The following is an 18,863-nucleotide window of genomic DNA, read 5'->3' as shown; positions in this document are numbered from 1 at the left end:
ATCTGTCTTTCTCTTGTTTTTTTTTTTGTTTTTTTTTTCTCTTCTTTTTTCTGTTTAGTCTAGCTTTGTTTGCCTTTGCCCCTTTTAAGAACAGAAACTGAAAATATTAATTTTGCTGTAAAGGATAAAAACGATTCATGTTAGATGGCTTTTTTTAATCTAGGAATGACTTCCTGGTCCCTACACACATATGCACTTGGTGTCTTTCTCTTAATTTTGACTTTCTTGTTTACTAAGATTGATATTTCAGTAATGTAACATGTTTCCATTTTTTTTTTTTCATGTGTTTTTAGTACTTATCACTAATATATCATCCAAGTTGACTTTTTTGCGCTATCCTTTTCAAACACACAATTTTAACTCCTCTTAATTATAATTTTTTTTATTTCTATTGGCTACTCACATCCCTGCTTTCATGACAGTATTAGTTTGAAAATAAACAGTGGATCTGATAGGAATCAAACTCTGCATGACTGATTTCATAATCCATAACAGTATCCATTATGCGTCGATCATGTATCCCACCTTTAAAAAAAGAATAAAGTTGTAATGTAAATATTTTTAATTTTTTCAAACTCCTTTTGTTATTTCTCCAAAAGATTTAAATAATTCAGCTATTTATCCTCATTGTGGTTCATACATTCATGGCTATTTGGATTTCCACTTTTTACAGGTATTTTATCATAATTAATAATCTTGCCGGAATTTCCACCTCAACCTTTTATTCAATCCACATGTATCGATCGTTCTCATGTGTTCATATCAGTTAATTTTCTTTTTTAGTTACTTTGACACTGTCTCTACTTTCCACTGAAACCAAGCTCAGGGATTGAACTCACAACCTCCAGGTAGAATTCACTTAGAATATTTTTTTAATCAATGCTTTAACCTTTTCATTACAACTGGGATGTCCCAGCAGGCATTTACAAATATTCATTAGATGCAACTTTGTTTGAAATTCAACAAATTTTTGTCTCATAAAAAAGCAGTATTTTTATTTTTGCTTTTAGTTGCCTATGTTGCATTCAGTATTAATCATTAATGAATTTAGCTAAAAAGCATTTTTGTTTCATTTTGCATTTCTTTGTGTATTTTGTATTCTAAGTTTGTATTTTCATACAATCAAATACAATCAGATTAAAAAAAGAAAAGAAAAAAAAGCTTCCATGCAACTTTTTTCCATGCTAGTGATTGTAATATTGAGTTTCATATCAAATATCTTGTATACAGATTTCAGTGTTGCTCTTTAATCTCTTAAGTTAATTCAGTATGATCAGCTACATCTGATTTTATTGTTTTATTTCAAAATATATTTCAGAAATTTTACTTAACATTGAAGTGTTCTTTAACTATTAGTTCTAAGTGACAGTCTTTTTGGAGGTTGGTGATTCAGTTCTTAGTAAAAATAAAAATTAACACTTCTACTGCATCATGTCTTGACGAAATGAGAAGCTATATCCCTGTGGATTGAACAAAGGGTTCAGTTTGAAATTTTCTCCAGGTTCCCAAGTTTGGCAGATTCAGGTTCGCAAATTCAATAAGATGCACTTGAAGGTCAAAGATTACACCAGACAACGCGTTGTGGATACAATAATAATAAGATAAGAATAATAGTTTGAATAATTGCAAACTATATATTTTCTATATTTATTACCTTTAAGAGATGGTATCTTTTTGCTTCATACTCCTTATGATCATGTTATTCTTCTAAGGATAGAAATCTTTCAATGGTTTAATTACTGTCGAATAAGAGGTTGACTATACTCTAGGGTGACTGAAGACTCTCTTTTCATTAGTTACTATACAGAGATCTAAGAGAAGATACCATTCCCTCCTCAGAATTCCTTCATTACCAAACTTTAGCAATTTTGGTCATCAAGTAAAATTTTTCAAAGTTCTTGGTATGACTTGACCAGTAAATTAACCTTGATCCCTAAACACTTTTATAGTTATACCAAATAAACCAGTAAATATTCTGATATTGATATAGATTATATGTTCCTTTTCTAATTGAAAACTAGTAAAGAATGACAGTTTTATTAATGGGAGCTGATGTTATGCTCACAGGCTAGTTGTTGCTTTGGAAAATATTTTGTGGCTAAGTGTTCATGTTTTCTCAATATCTTAAGGCTATTGGATTAAAGATTGAAGTTTTAATTTAAGATAAAGATGTTTCCCACACTTCTATTTTTTTATGGCCCCCAGGCAATGCTAGGTAGCTTTGGTAATCATTAATGGAACAAAAGTGTTTTTATTCCAAAATAAAATATAATTTTTATATTGCATTCTTTAGATTTTGTTTATTAAAAAAAGGTTGGTTTCAAAGTTTTGATAAATGTGTTTGTCCTCGTTAGAATCCAAACTGTAGTGTATATGTGTTTGTGTTATATATATTGAGAGAGAGAGTAAGAGATACCATGTACAAAATGAGTATTGAGATTCTTGAATTAATAGGGACCCAAACATGGAGACTGTTTTGCTAATAACTCCAGTGTACCTTCAAATTAACAAGAAATGACAACCTAATTTAAAACTTCCCAACTCTTACTCTCCAAATAGGTTGGCTCTTGCTATCTACATCTCCTCTATGAAGAGTAAGGTTCTGTGATGTGTGCACCAAATAAAAAACAAACAGTATTTTGATATCTTCATGGAGATGGTGCCTCTGATCACATGGATGTTAAGGCCTTTTATGCCTTGCTTCGTCAGGCATATGGACTGAGGTGTTTTTCAACTACACCACTCCTTGCAAAAGATGGAACAACATTGTTCTGAAGACCTCAGATGAAATTGTGATTAAGGCATGAACATTTTCATGATCTTTTCTACAATTCATCCAATATGGATTTTGCTTTGATGGTATTTCTTAGTATTCGTCCTGAACTTGATATGAAACCAGCTCTCGAGAATATAAGTTGGGTGCATATAATAAATCAACTCAAATAAAGCTCCGTCGGGTTAGATGACATTCCTGCTGAGCTGTTGAATAAATATTGTGCTGTCCATTTCTTTGGTGGTCACTAAGGTGAGGTGACCCAGTTGCCCAAAATTGGATAGATGCTATCTGATTGTGCTGTACAACAGAAAATAGCAGAAGGTTAAATTGTGGAAATTGTGATATTTCACTGCTAGCAGCAGCTGGAAAGTTATTTGCATGGCTCTTGCTAAATTGATTAGCAAAGTATATCTGTCCAGATGTCCTTCTTGCGTCTGTCTGGTTTTACATATATTTTCTGCTATACAGCTTCTAGAAAAATATATTGCCTCTGTTAACCAAGATATTCAACCATGAGTCTCTGGAAGGTGCTTGGAAAATTTGGCTGTACACCTGCCTTCACTGAGAAGTTTAAGCAACTTGTATTATTATAGAAATCCTGTTCAGATTGATGACTGCAGACTTGCAAAACAGTTGTTTTATGCTGAGCTTATTTCAAGCAATAGACCCTAGCAGAAGACAACAGAAAAAGGATTTTCTGTATTAGTATAAAGGAGAATTTGGCACAGATTTACACTGAACGTTTTGAAGCAGCCAGGCTTGGTATTGAAAAACTTTTTTTACATGTAGGTCACCACTTATCAAAGCCCAGAAGCCACTCGGGGATAAGGGCTATTTTGTGTACAGTAATCAATGGGATAGTGTTGCAGTATTCATTAGTATTGGAGATTTGATAAAGTGTCATTACTTAAGGGGGCGGTTCATCAGGAATTTGTTTATGTTGGACTTGAAGACATCCATGTTGAAGTCAGGAGGGAAACAGGCACAACCAGTTGTAGAGATTTCTGGTTGTGTAGGCGTGTAGCTGGACTCTATTGTCAAAGATTTTGTCAATTACATTTAGACACATCTTGTTTTCCAAAACAAATATATAATCACAATTTGTCATGCTCTTGATGCCTTAAAGCATGCCGATCAGCTAGTGGCCTTCAACGACACTTGAGAAAGCACAATGATGCAAGTTTGCACTTTCTGACTGGACCCAGAACATTGCTGCTGTAAATTATTGGCAGAACAAAGAGTCATATGAGGATTTTTTTAATAGTCATCAATGGAGTGGTTCTTATTTGATAAGATGTAGCAGTCATCATATTTAATGGTGAGCTAATTGTGGCCCCATAAACAATTTATTATGTAACAATATACAATAAGTGCTTGAATGGATATCCATCTTCAAAACACTTAAAAGACATAATCCTTGTACATTTTCAAGCAGTAATTCCTTATGTAATCTGCTTTTTATAAACCTATTAGTTTACTAAACCTAAAACCACTAAATTTAGATATCCCTATAAGAAAAAAATGTAAACAAGCCATATCAAAAGATTTTGGTGATCATTCAGCATCTAATCCACTATGTGGAAATGTGTTATCCAAATATTTGAATACATCATTTGCAAAATGTTGAAACTATATGTCTGTAAAAATTTCAAATGATAATCCATAAAAATTTTTTTAAATGATACATGATTAAAATTGTCAAAAGGTTCTTCATCAGATTATTGAGATACATATCTCCAGTGAAGTGGGCTCTACTAGTTTCTCAAACCTCTAATCAAGGTGAACAAATTGATCATATTAAATTAAAAGTTTAGTCTATTTCAAAACAATATTTGGCATGTTCTTGTAGGGGCTAAAAATGTTGAATAAATTTTAAAGGACGGGAAATATCAAAAATAGAGAAATCAGTTAAACTTACACAGCTAAAAGTGAGATTAAGCATGTTAGAATTTCCAAAATTGATACTTAATTGACGATATTCCAATTATTTTTTATCATTGCATTCAAATATTTTAGTTTTTTTCAATTTAATGAATTTTTCTCATTCAGTTCATTCATTTAGATTTAAAGTAAGCAATGTATTTACGAACAAAAATATGCAACTGGATATCACATTGCCCCACTCCAATTCGCATTCTTAAATATTTAGTATATTTTGTTAAACAAGTCTTTCATTAAAATTTTTCTTATTCTATTTTACAATTTTTTTAATGTAATATATATTTGTGTGTGTGTGTATAATCATAATTATTCAGAGAACATTCCATATTGCATCCCAAAACACTTTATTCACAAATGATTGCTTGTGCTCATTTCAGAAATATGATTTTTATGGTAAACAAATATTCATGAACAGGCTTCATCATTGCATTATTCACAAATTATACACTGATGAAACCTCTTTCTGAATATTTATGAAATTTTCTAAACGATAAACATGTATACTTTCAAAATGGACAGAAACAATTGTCTATTAAAGTGTTTTTGGATTTAATATGGGTTATTTTGTCTGAATAACTATGATTATAATTAAGAACTCTAGTCGTATACTACTTTGTTGAGCTACTACATAAACCTATGTGTACGCTTAAAAAATTATATATATTAAATTATATATATGTATACTAAATAATATCTTTGCACAAGCAAAAAATGTTTTCACAGTCATGTGGCACTAAATTACTATCCATGAATATTAATTTCTCATATTATGCGTGTGCGTGTGTGTGTGTCTAACGGTATGTTATTCTGTTTCAGATCGTCAGTTGCTCCTTCCGTTAATTCATCTCCGGCCTATTCCAACAACGTGTATGGCCTGGCACAGCCTTCCCTTCCTGTCATCACTTCTAGCAGTAATTCAGCCTCGTATGGCTCTCAATCATCTCCTGTGTTGAAATCACCCCGGTCTATGTACTTGCCTTCAGGCCCTACAAACTTTCCAGAAATCTCCTCAAACAACATTTCAGACAATTTCAATAAACTACCCATTTACCAAGGAGCCAGCACTAGCAGCAGCAGCAGCACCACAGCGCCCAACCCATGTGGTAATGAAATTCAATTTATATCGATCTGAATTCCTGTCTCAATGAACGATAGATTTCGGAATTCCTGTGGCTGGAAGACATATTTCGGTGCATGTGTGTTAACTAGTGTATTATTTGGACAAATAAAGATGTCATTAAGACTATCGAAATTTGGCTTCATATCACCTATCAGAAGAGTTGCCAGCCAAAAGAAGGATGAAACTGACTGAGCGATGGTGGCGAGAGGTCTTCTTACAAAAAGCATTAACGCATCTATTTTCTTTCTTTCTTCCCCCCTCCTTCTCCTCTTCCTCCTCCTCAATACCATTTGCATTTTATTCAATTTATATAAGTTTTTTCCGTTTTTTTGTTTTTTGACTTCTACATGTTGAACAAGTTTCCCATGTATCTCTTAAGTTTAAGTTTTTTATAATTGTTTTTAATGTAGTTATAAAAATAACTTTTGTTTTTCTTTCAAATTTTAATAGCTAATGTCTTGTAAACAGGGTTAGTCCTATTTCTTTAAACCATTTTCAAGAATTAGCCGTCAGAAAATGCTAATGGTATTAATATTTCATTTGGATTTGAAATCTCCAAATGCTCATCTGAAGAAATTGTCATCACTGACATTCACCATAAAAAAGATCAAATCTATTGTATTATTCAATCTATTTTATTGCCCCCTACCCCTCCTTCTACCCTTGTATAAAGAGAAGAAAAAGGCATATGTAATGGTTGCATATGTTCATTGGAAACAATAATAATAAATGAATCTCTGGTATGCAGAAATATGGATAGAATTATTTTTTACTGATTTTTTTTTCCATTTATATTTTTGTTAATTAAAAAGTAGGTTGAAAACAAAATATATACACACACACACCTGCTAGTTTTTTTGTTTTTTTTTACTCACAAATACAAAAACTATGTTGTTATTTAAATGTGATAACATAAGCAGACCCATTAAACATGTTTTATATACAACTTGGACATATTTTACCTACTAATAACCCAAGTGCTAACAGTTGGATTTTTTATTTTGTTTTATTTGTAACTATCAGAGTAAATTAAATATGATTCTGTAATATAAGATAAGGTAAGAACAGGGTAAACATAAATGTCAAAAGAAATAAATAGGATTTAAGGTAAAACTGCTTTTTAGTATTATAAATATGGTTACTGGCTGGAACGGGGGGGTGGGAGGGTACTTATTACAATTTTCCAAGTAAACTGAAACAGATTAATATAAAAATTCATACATACAATTAAATAATAATGTTATGCTGGTATAGATTTTAAAAATGTTGTGAATAAATGTACAGATACTTATAGATTATGAATTGTATTAAAATTTATATATTTTTACTTAGTGTGATTCTTTTTAGTTTAAAGTGCTTGAAATAATAAAAAAGTTAGAGAATATTCTTTTCTTGAGGGATTTTTTAAATTCAAAATATTTTTACAATAATGATAAATATATCAGGCGATGAAGAACAACTGAGTAGTCATGTATTTTATCGAACGAATCTTCAGAAAAACGTATTTGTGCAGTGTTTTAAACTGAATGAAATTGTTTGCATTCCTTGAAAATATTGCACTCACCCTATTCGTTTTTTTTTCTCCAGTTTCTAAGAAATTCCAGAATACACATTTCAGTTGTCCAACGCTTATATACCCTGTTATTCTTCAGGTGCTTTCTTTTGTCATTTGATGGTAACTTCTAACTTAACACTTTGGTAAGTTGCTTTCATTCCATGCTCCATTCTTTTTTTTTTTTTTTTTTTTTTTTTTTTTATATCTTGTATCAGTTATTTGTATGTTTAAGTTCCTTCATCAGGTATTGAACTCACAGCTTGGCGATAGAACTTGCTCTTTTTATGGAACTCACTCTAGATAAGGCATGAAACTAATGTAAGGAGTTAGAAAAATACTACTTCAGGAAAAAAAAAAAAATAGCCAAGAATGAATGTGAGATGGATAGATTCTGACACAGAAAACAAAGTTCTTCCTCCTTTCTCAGAAATCTTGCTCATGAAAGGTGAGGACTAAAAGACAGTGCAAGGAAAACAAGTTATGAGGTGGCCAAAAGTAAACCCAAGATTCACTTTATATTCTTTAAACTAAACACCTTTATAAACTTGCCAGCATATCCAAGTGAATTAAGGTATTGAAATTAGATATTTTAAATGAGCAGCCGTGAGTTCAATCTTTGGTTAAGGAACATAAAAAATAACAATTGATACAACTGATATGAGCATGGAATATAAGCATTCTATGCTCAGCAGATTAAGTAAAGTGTACAGTTCTCAGAAAATTACTCGCAAATGATAAAAGGCATTTTAACAAGGATGCAGAGTACAATGGGTGAAGATTAGGAAAATAGTTCGAGACATGTAAATAAGTCATCCATTTTTTTTTTTAGTTAATATTATTTTGATTTGACATAGAATGCTTTCTTAATATGTAGAGTTATTGTTTTAGGAATTTGTATGAAATTAAAATATGAATTGATGGATATTATGTGGTGACAATCAATATGTGCCAATATAGTTATGCCAATTGATTGAAACAAAAATCACTTTTTTTTTACTTTAAGAAGAGGGGATAAATGTGAATGACACAAAGAATGGTAGAAGATAATGAAAAAATAATTGGAAAGTGTAAGCTCATGTTGAAAAGCTCTAGAAGCCAGAACACCAAAGAAATGGAAGCTAAAAAAATACAAAAAGAAAAAAAAGGAGAGAAAAGATGTTTTATTTTTGAATTCTTCAGGCAACTATAAACAAAAAAAGAAACTGAAACGAGCTTTGTCAATTAATGAACTTGCATATCCAATTGTTATTTTGTTGTTAGGCTTTATGTATGTGCTGCATATGTGTTATCCCTAAACTATTGAATGTAGGTGTTTCTATTTACCAGAGAAGTTTTACTTGATTAGGAATCTACCATCATCACCACCACCAACAACAACCACAAAATCACCTGGCTATGGATCAGCAAATGAATAGGTTGCTATCAACTGCTTAAATAAATCTTCCTCTTTTTCTCTCATATTTTCCATTTCTCTCTTTCATCTTTTCTTTTTTTTTTTTTTCTTTCTTTACTTTTCTTTATACTTTTTTAAATTATATTTATTTATCTTCTTTTTTTTTTTTAAATAAAGAATTGTGATGTGAAAAAAGTTGTTGAAGTTGTTTTTTCACATAATTATTTTCTCACCAGCTAACTGGAATTGGTTATCGGCTTAAAAAAAAAAAAGCAGAAACAAAAAATGTAAATCTGTTTTTACCAAACAGTTAATCGTATAAATACAGTCAATTTTTTTTTTTTTGAATACTTGATCTGCTTCCATGAAATAAAATTTAAATAATCTTTTCAATATGTACTATCTGCTTCATACAAACGAAAGAAAAATTTTTATTTAAGTGCTCAAATTTAAATATATCTGAGCAGAAACTAACATTATGATTGGCTGGATAAGAATGTAACTTAAAATTTAGGTGTGTTCAGTGATTCAGAAAAAAAAAATAAATAAATTTACAATTTTATTTCAACATTAATTTTGGTAACCAACACTGTTTTAGTATATTTGAATTTTGATTTTTTTTGAGTTTATTAAAATTCACCTTTGATTTCTAATAATTTTTATAATATTGGGTTATAAGTATATAATGATATTTTGAATAATCTATTGCTTAATTAGTAATCCAAAAACAATTTGGTTCTTGTCTAGAATTCCCCGTAATATTAAAAAAAACAAAAATAAAGAAAAATCTGTATGATATATATATACCTACAACGGAATGGAAATGGTATATTCCAAAAATTATGTATATTGATTACATAGTTTGTATTTTGACCAAGAAAATCAAATTTTATGAGGAAGTAAGGACAAAGTGTCTTGCTATACCCTCTTTAAGAAACAAAGGGAGATAACTCAAACTAAAGAGATCAAAATCAGCCTTGCAATGGCTATGAGTTACGATTAATTGCATAAGATTGTTATAAAATGATTTTTTTTATATTAAAAAATTTAGTTAATTTTCATGATTTTTAGAATATGATCTTTTCATTCCATCACAGGGATGTATTTCATAAAGATTTTTCTGTAATTTTGTTATGGGGAAATTCAGGACAATTTTGATAACATCTAAAAAATATATTTAGTTTTGCAAATGACCTTAGCTTATGATCATGGGATATATAAAACTAGCTGTATCTGCTTTGTGTTACCTGGGGTGCGATAAAGTTATTTTAGTTTTGTAATTTTGCTTACACGTTAAATTAATGCAGAAAAAGGAAAGAAAGTTTAGATGTAAGGGTGACAACTTTTTATATTCTCCAAAAATTAGTTCTTCTGATTGATTTCACTTAATTTTTTTTTCTCATAACTGAAAAATTCTTTGATATTCTGGATGGGACTACAGTAATTTTGTAAATAAACTATAACTGAGTACATTATTATAGTATCAATAACTTCACACAACAATGACGAACAATAATTGTCTTGTCAGAAAGAAAATTTAATATATCAACTTAAATGCTACTTAGGTACAACTTTTCAAAAAAGATAACTTTATATGTTAGAATATTATATATTCTCATTATAAGAGTAACTAAACTGATAAATATATAAAGGATTTTAAAAGATTGGGGAAAAAGTCAGAAAAAAACAGTTAATGATACATTAACAAATGCTGATGATCATATTCTTTTCCAATCAATCATTCTGCTCTTATGTTAATTTCATTTATTTTTTTTATCCATTATAGACTTATCAAAACTTATTTTTAAAATAAAAATATTGCTATTTTCATTGAGAAACAAATATTTTCTTGTAAATGAAAACTGTGGCATCTGTGTGTGTCTGTGTGGAAACAATTTTATATCAATCAAGGGTCAGCTGTGACAATAAATGCTCTGATTGCATTTATTTAGTTTTCTCATTTCCAACAGATCTGGTAAATACGTAGAAGGCTTCTTCTCCTCCTCCTCCTCTTCCTCTCCAAATGCGCGGCTTCTTTTGATGTGATGCTGACTGTTGTGGTGAGGTGCCAAGGTTTCGGCCGAGTGACATACAACGCTAACCCGTTCTCAAGTGAGTCACCCGTATTGCTCTCAACCCTTACACCTTCCCATATCAGTTGCAAACACAGTTTTCGTTTTATAAGTAACAGTTAAATAGTAAACTAACAAAAAATATTTATGATCATTGTAATAGATATTTATTTTGCTGTTATTTATAAGTATTCTGATAATGCGACAATTACATTTTGTTACATATATATATATGCATGTATACATAAAATTTGACATGCATATGAACGTGTATGTGTGTGTATATATATATATATATATGTTTTTATTTTTTATACACATACAAATTCTTTCAAATATGTTTGCTATAAATTACATATGAATAAAACATATCTCACATTTGAATATGTTTCTTTTTTTTAATTATCCTATTTACATGCTGCTGCAAAGGCAGTTTTATGAAGCTTAAGTTTCCATAAGTAAAAAAATGAATGTAAGTCTCATTAGCACCAATGTCTGCTCTGGATAGAATTACCAACCAAATCATAAAAGTAATAGTCAGCTAATGTACTTCCAGTGTAGTTGCTACTGGAAGCGGTGACAAGGCAAATCAGTTCCTTCACTTTTATTGTTCTTCAGTATTTTCTATTGTGAAACAATTTATTGAAATAAAATATAAGAAAAGGACATTATTGAAAAATATACAAATAATATAAATATACAATAAAAATACCCAAAATTTGTACAGATAAAAATAACAATTAGTCTTTATTTGCACTTTTAATAACAAAATTAAAATAAGTTTTTATTTTATTTAAAATTTTATAAGAAATATGTTCATGGAATTATAAAAGTAGTTTTTTTTTTTAATTTAAAAAAAAAAGAAGTTTTTATTTAAATTTATAAAATATATTTTATAAATACAAATTTATATATAAAAATAAAAGGTACTTGTTTAGTTTAATCAAGACATTAAAAAAATGAAAATATAAAAAAAATATATATATTGTACATACCCATTATGGAATGAAGTTCTCATTAAAAAAATGTCACTTAATTTGATCAAGTGGTTTTTCTTTTTATTCATTGTATTCTGGCCATCTTGCTTATGTCATGGACAAGGAGGGGGTGCCTTCAAACGAAAAAGTGATTAACAAAGGACAAAATGAAAAAGGAATTAAGAAAAGACAAACTGAAAAAGTACAGAGAAACTTTGTAAAATAAGTGAAAAAAACTAAAATATTTATGTAGGTATTTTTTTCTGCCTATGTTTCAAAATAATCTAATTCTAACAAACTTTAGACGGTGATGGTGTTATCTTCCTTAGCGCCCTCATTTGCAAAATAGGCAAGATGATGGGATACGATCGATCTCATAAAAATTTGATTTTCCTCTGTAAAAAAACAAAACAAATCAAATTGAAAAAAAAATTTTTTTATGATAACTTAATTCCATAACAGATACATACAATATAAATTTTTTTCCAATATTTTAACTTTTTTTTAATGTCTTGATTAAACTAAACAAGTGCCAAATAAAAATTATTGAAATCAAAATAACAAAATAGAAAAAATGTAATAAAAAAGAGTACATGCACAGGGGAAATGTAGGCGTGAGAGAAAAAAGTGAAGAAACTGATTTATCATGTCATAGTTTCCGGTAGCAGCCACATCAGAAGTTGTTCGTTAGCTGACTGTAAACATCATAGATATTTGTATACAAAATGTTTTGAAATCTAAATATTTTTTAATATTTAAAATTTATTTCAAAAGTTGCATTTCAAATGATCTTTTATCTAACTTTTAAAAATAGGTAAAATGGTGATAGAAACCATGAATATATTTTTATTAAAAGTCAGTTTTTACTTTTGTTTTAAATTTTTTTGATTTGGTTTAATTTATAGTAAAATTTTACTTTTTATTATTTAGTAAAGTCCTTTTTTTGTTATGAATATCAGTTGTTTCCTTCATATAAGAGTTTAACAATAAATTTTATACAAGGGAGATAACTTTTGTTACTAAATAAAAATGTGAATACTTGTTTTCTGAAAATACTTAAAGCAAATTCTTTCTGATTTTTGGCAAGCAAAATTAAGGATTACTTGAAAGCAATTCAAAAAAAAAAGTTAAGATAACTATCATTTTATGTGATTCAGACTTGTTATTGAGTAGACAAGTTTTGGTGAAAAAAGTTCAAGATTTTGAAATTTTCTCATCTTTCAAAAGCTTCTGGCACATTTCGATTAGTGTACCAACCATTAGTCTATCCCTCCTCGAGAAGATGTAAAAAAACAGAGTGCAACCTAATAGCTGCTAATACCCTTTCACAGAATTGAATGCTTGTGCTTATTTTACAAGTACTTCCACGGAATGTGCTCTTATGAACTTACTACACTTGTACCTCTTCACCATAAATACCTGTAACCTAGATAGCAGTAAAATCTACCTTCCTCACTGAGAGGTACCTAGATAGCAGTAAAATCTACCTTCCTCACTGAGAGGTACCTAGATAGCAGTAAAATCTACCTTCCTCACTGAGAGGTACCTAGATAGCAGTAAAATCTACCTTCCTCACTGAGAGGTACCTAGATAGCAGTAAAATCTACCTTCCTCACTGAGAGGTACCTAGATAGCAGTAAAATCTACCTTCCTCACTGAGAGGTACCTAGATAGCAGTAAAATCTACCTTCCTCACTGAGAGGTACCTAGATAGCAGTAAAATCTACCTTCCTCACTGAGAGGTACCTAGAGGCTGAAAAATTCTCTACTCTTATAGCTTCTTGCATTTGGAATTCCATTTTTCTGACTACCAACATGAAGAAATTTAAATATGATGTTAATAAACATATTGCTGCCCGACTTCCCACTTAGGCTACCGTCTATAAATCTGGTGTATATCATGATTGCCCCTTACACTTTAGTCATAGTATGTCTTGTTTGCTTTTTAAGTTTGTAAACAGTTACTATTTTATGTAAATTAATATCTATATGAAGATAATGTTGAATTTAGGGTTTTGACTGCCATCTTCAAAATAAGGTTAAATGTTAATGAGAAGCATTTTTTTACATTCTCATCATTAGTTAATGTGTAGAATAATTATAAAATTCCTGATTAGTTGTAAGTTGTTTTCCCTTGTTTATGAATCATGTAAATTTAAAAAATTTATCCTCACTTTAAAAAAAAATAATAAATTGAAAATCTTAAATAAAACTTGTTTTTGCTAAAACAAGTCTGCATGACATGAAACCTGAAGCTTATTTACATTTGTTAGAAGAGATTTTTCACAAACTCAGATCTTACACCCCCCCTTTTTATTTGACCTTATATCACTCCAAGTAAACTATTTTTATCAGTTATATTTTTTTTAACTCTTTATTTCCCCATTGCATGATATTAATCATGTTTTTGTTTTTTATTTTTCAAGAAAGCTTTTCAAAATATTTTGATATTTGCCTTTTCTATTTTATTTTCATTGCCATAATAATTCTTTGCTTTATAATCATCTTTATTTTACGATTTTCTTCAAGTTTTAAAGGTAATCTACAGTAGCATGAAATTATTGCATATGCATTCGTTTCATTGCACTTTTTGGGAATCAAAAATGTTTTATAATTATACATTTTTATGTTTATAATTTACTTAAAATAGAATAAATAACAGATTGAATTTTCATAAATATTTTGTGTAATTGATCTTAAAACTCTGCAAACTCTAAACAACATTTGTGTCCAACCAGCTTGGCACAGATTGTCTCCCTTTTCTAATATAAACAAAACACACGCTTGTCCTCCATATTTGTGTAATCTAAATAATAAATGTTATTTTTTATTAAAATTCTACTGAAGTTTTCATAATTTTTATTGTACACTAATATTTTCAACTCATAAGTTTTATGTTGATATGCCCTATTTGGTAATATACCTTAATAAATACCAAAACATCTAAGTTTGTGGTAGATTTAGTTTTTGAAATCACCCACTAAATCTAACATATTTGAATCTTTAAAATCTTATTAATTTTGCAATTGCAGAAATTAGCAATTTTTTTTAATGTAAGATAATTATATTCATATACACTAATACTATTATGTTGCTTGTCATACTCTTTTTTTCGTTTGTGCATTAATGTTTTAGATTTTAGAGGTGGGATGATATGAATAATAAAGAAAAAGGATTTATTGTGATTATTTTGTTTTAATAAACCCACACTTTGGCCTCTTTCTCATTAATTTAACCTCATTCCGTTGCTCTTCCATTGGTTCTTTGTTGTTCATTCCTCTCACATAAATACGTACAGATGAAAAGTATGCACATTAACATCATCAGTTTTATTTTAATCATATATAATAAATATTGACCTAATGATTCATTTATGTTATCACCTTTATTATTTTTTTGTTGTTTTAATTTGGATTTTTGCCTTCTCAAGAATCTTAATCACTTCATTCTCTCTGATGTTATATGTTTTGTCCGATTTAGCTTCATTAGTGATAGCAAAAACGTTTCCATTATTTGCTCTATATTTTCTGATAGCATGTACATGGCTATATCATGTTGAAACAAAAGTTAAACCATGTTGATCCTGGTCAAAATTTAGATGGGTGAATATTTGTAAATCTCAGACATTGTGAGTTTGGAATTAGAAGCAGGTGAAACTCGCTTGCCATAATAATCTTGGCACTTTGTTATTTTTATTTATAGAATCATACAATAAACAACATTCTCAAGTTTTAGTAAGAAAAAACAACTGACATCAATTCTTTTTGCTTAATCTTGCATTTCTCATTGCTAGTCAAGAACTTTCTTATTCAAGTAAATCATTTTTATTTTTATGGATTATGGTTCAGCCCGGCTTTGCTCTGGCTCTGTGTACTGTTCATAACTTTATATGCATATGTATATATTAAAAAGTGTGCATATGTATGGTAATGCCTTTCTATATAATAGGCTTCCTTAACTACCATAGAGAAAAGTTGCTAGAGACCGCAGAGGTCAAATTTTCTTTTACTTTGACTCTAATTTTGACCCCATAACATTTGTTTTGTGCTCAAATCAAATTAAAATGTCTAACCCATATCCAAGTAACCTATATCTAAAATTTCAAGTGTTTAGACCCAAAACTGGCAGAGGAGTTTGGTAGAATCTGCAAAGGTCAACTCTTTCAACTTTGACCTCTTGGCAGCCAAATTTTTGCCCAAAACCTGATTGCTGAAAGTCTGAATACCTTTTATGTAAAATTTCAAATGTTTAGACCAAAAATTAGCTTAATAGTTTGCTAGAAACCACAAAGGTATAATCTTTTGAACTTTGTCCTCTTGGAAGCCAAATTTTCAGAAAAAAAAAAAAAAAAAAATGAATAAAAAGCTTGCTCTATGTCTGAATACACTTTATATAAAATTTCAAATGTTTAGGTAAAAAATTGGCTGACTTATTTGTTAGAGACTGCAAAGATCAAATTCTTTTTAACTTTGACTCCAATTTTGACCCTTTAACATTTATTGTTTTGGGCTCAAATCAAAATATAAAGTTGGATCCATGTCTAAGAAACCTATATCTAAAATTTTAAGTGTTTAGACCCAAAATTGGCAGAGGAGTTTGGTAGAGTTCTCAAAGGTCAAATCATTGAACTTTGATCCCTTAACAGCCAAATTCCTGGCCGAAACCTGATTAAAAAGATTTTTCCAATGTCAAATCTCGAGTCTGTAGACCGAAAATTGGTAGGGAAATATACACAGACAGACACACACACACACACACACACAGACATTTTCATTTTTATAGATATATATAGATTAGGGTTGCTTTTTTATTTTGAATTTTGTTATTTTTAATTTGTTTTTTGAAAGTTACATTTAATCATTACTCGTTTGGTTATTCATTGAACCAAAAATTTTATTTTATGCTACTGCATTTTTTTATTTGATAAAGAGTAAATTAAAAAAAAAAATGAAACAATTCAAGTTATTTTGACACAAGAAAACTGCACATATACAGGGAAGTGTCTAATAATTTCATCAATCTTAGCATATCAATAATATAATTTAAAAAGTCTAATACAAAATTTTGAAAAGCTCATCTTCTAAGGTAAGAGTTGTGAAATGAAGTTGATAACTTTTAGTTTCTCTGAGGTTTATATTCATCATTTGAAACTTTCAATCCAACATTTTTCGTTTTGTTTTCGTACATAGTAGTTGTTGAAATGAAATTTGGCATCAGGATAGTTTGACCAACACTGTCCACACAGTAAAGATCACCGTTCATACTGATGTTTACAAAAATGAAGTGATGGATGTGATGACTACATGATGGGGGAACAATATCAGTGATAAGTCATGTTTCGGATGGCTATATTGACCACAAAATAGAAAAACAGTATTTATTCTGGTTGAAGTTAATCCATTTGAGAGTTTGTGCACAAAGGATTTTTGCAGATTATCAAACTTGAATAGAAAATGCATCAAATACAAGTTTGTCAGGGATTTCTGAATCACTTTAAGGTAGCATTCACATAAGATGGGTCTTTTTGTAGAACACATAGTATCCCCGATGAACACGGACCTAGCACGATGATTCATAGCGGCCAAAGGCTGCCATTCCCAAAACCAGCAGTGAACACTGTAGACCTGGGAACCGAAGTTAGGTTTGATATCTGCTTTGATGATGTGCAACTATATCTTTAACTGGCCCCTTGGACGTCTTCGCCAACCTTGGAGTAGTTTCATGGTTTTTCAGTGCATCATCACTGGTAATCAGCACAATGAGTTACAATCAAAATGACATCGACAGGTACGCTTGGTAATGAATGGTAACTTCCATGTGACTGCTCGCAACTCTAAAACTCATATTACTATGATTTGTATGTTGTTGTTTACCATGCAAATGGAACCCCAAAGATGCTATTGTAAAAAAAAAAAAAATAAATTATTACAAAATTAATAACACCATTGAATTTCTTATAAAATTTTATGCAAAAAGTCGTTTGATTTTGGTATAGAGCTTTTTTAATTTCATACCTGGACAAATAGAGACCTTGGAGATAGAAGTGCAATTTATGGATTGTTAATATGCCAATAAAAACTGTAAGTGAATCTTCGGTATAAAATGTATTCAGTATCTCTTAATCAAGGTTTTCATTTCACCTAATAAAAAATTACACAAATACAAATTTATGTAGTAGTAGTAAAACTATAGATCTTGCTTTGTTGTAAAACAAAAACATACCATAAGATGCGAGGCTATTAAATCAGATGAACTAGAGACTTGGTAATTTCTTATCTTAACCAACTCGTTTCACCTGGTATTGGTAATAGTTTGTTGTATCGTTTTTATTTTTTTTCTCACAATATGTTGGGAAATAGTTGTATGCCAATATGCACTCTTCTTAACTTTTATTAAGAAATATATATTGCTTGAAAATGGTTGATGTAGAGGATGCAAGGTAGATGCCAAAAGTAGTGTAATGTTTGTTTGAAAGAAGCATCAGTAAGAAATTAGATAATTGGTAATATTAACCCACAGATCACAGGCGGTCAAGTGTACATATATATCTATATTCCTATAAATTTTTTTTGTGTGTGTGTGTGTATTTATGTTCATATTAAAAAGCCTTTTTCTATTTAAAAAGAAAATACAACTTTGTTATATATGGATCTTGGAATGGCATTCACTAGCAAAAGATCTAGCTAATTTGCATATTTTTTTTAAGCATTCATTTTTATTTCCTATTACTTTTTTTGGTTTTCTTATGGGATGATCATCTTTAGTTAGTGTAATTTCTATTAATCTTATATTGGTCTCAATACCCTTGTCGGGTAATCAATGACCTTTACTTAATATAACTTAAGATTAATGCAAATATTCTACATGATTTATACTTGCGTAATACTTTATAGTAAACACAAAACTCTTCCCATATATATTTATGTATACATATATATTTTTGTTTAAAAAATTTTGCTTACCAAACTCCTAGAGTTTTTGGTATACAGATATGAGATTTCATATGTAAGGTATTTGAACCCATGTGAA

The 18,863-nt window shown here is 29.6% G+C and overlaps 1 protein-coding gene across 9 annotated transcripts in view; it reads left to right on the top strand.

Annotated features, from left to right (window-relative positions):
• Window positions 1-18,863, top strand: part of LOC145258267 (E3 SUMO-protein ligase PIAS2-like) — a 319,485-nt gene that overhangs the window by 278,996 nt on the left and 21,626 nt on the right. For 6 of the 9 annotated variants that reach the window (XM_080116258.1, XM_080116255.1, XM_080116257.1 and 3 more), the window contains one exon: window positions 5,534-5,820. In XM_080116258.1, coding sequence (XP_079972384.1) covers window positions 5,534-5,820 — 287 coding nt within the window. Of the gene's footprint in view, window positions 1-5,533; window positions 5,970-18,863 lie in introns of those variants that run through there. The other 3 variants (XM_080116260.1, XM_080116262.1, XM_080116259.1) reach the window with 1 other exon arrangement.

This window comes from Euprymna scolopes, chromosome 33, assembly GCF_053919585.1.
Source record: "Euprymna scolopes isolate OS-2025 chromosome 33, ASM5391958v1, whole genome shotgun sequence".
NCBI classification, from domain to species: Eukaryota; Metazoa; Mollusca; class Cephalopoda; order Sepiida; family Sepiolidae; genus Euprymna; species Euprymna scolopes.
This window is presented reverse-complemented; position numbering and strand designations above follow the sequence as displayed.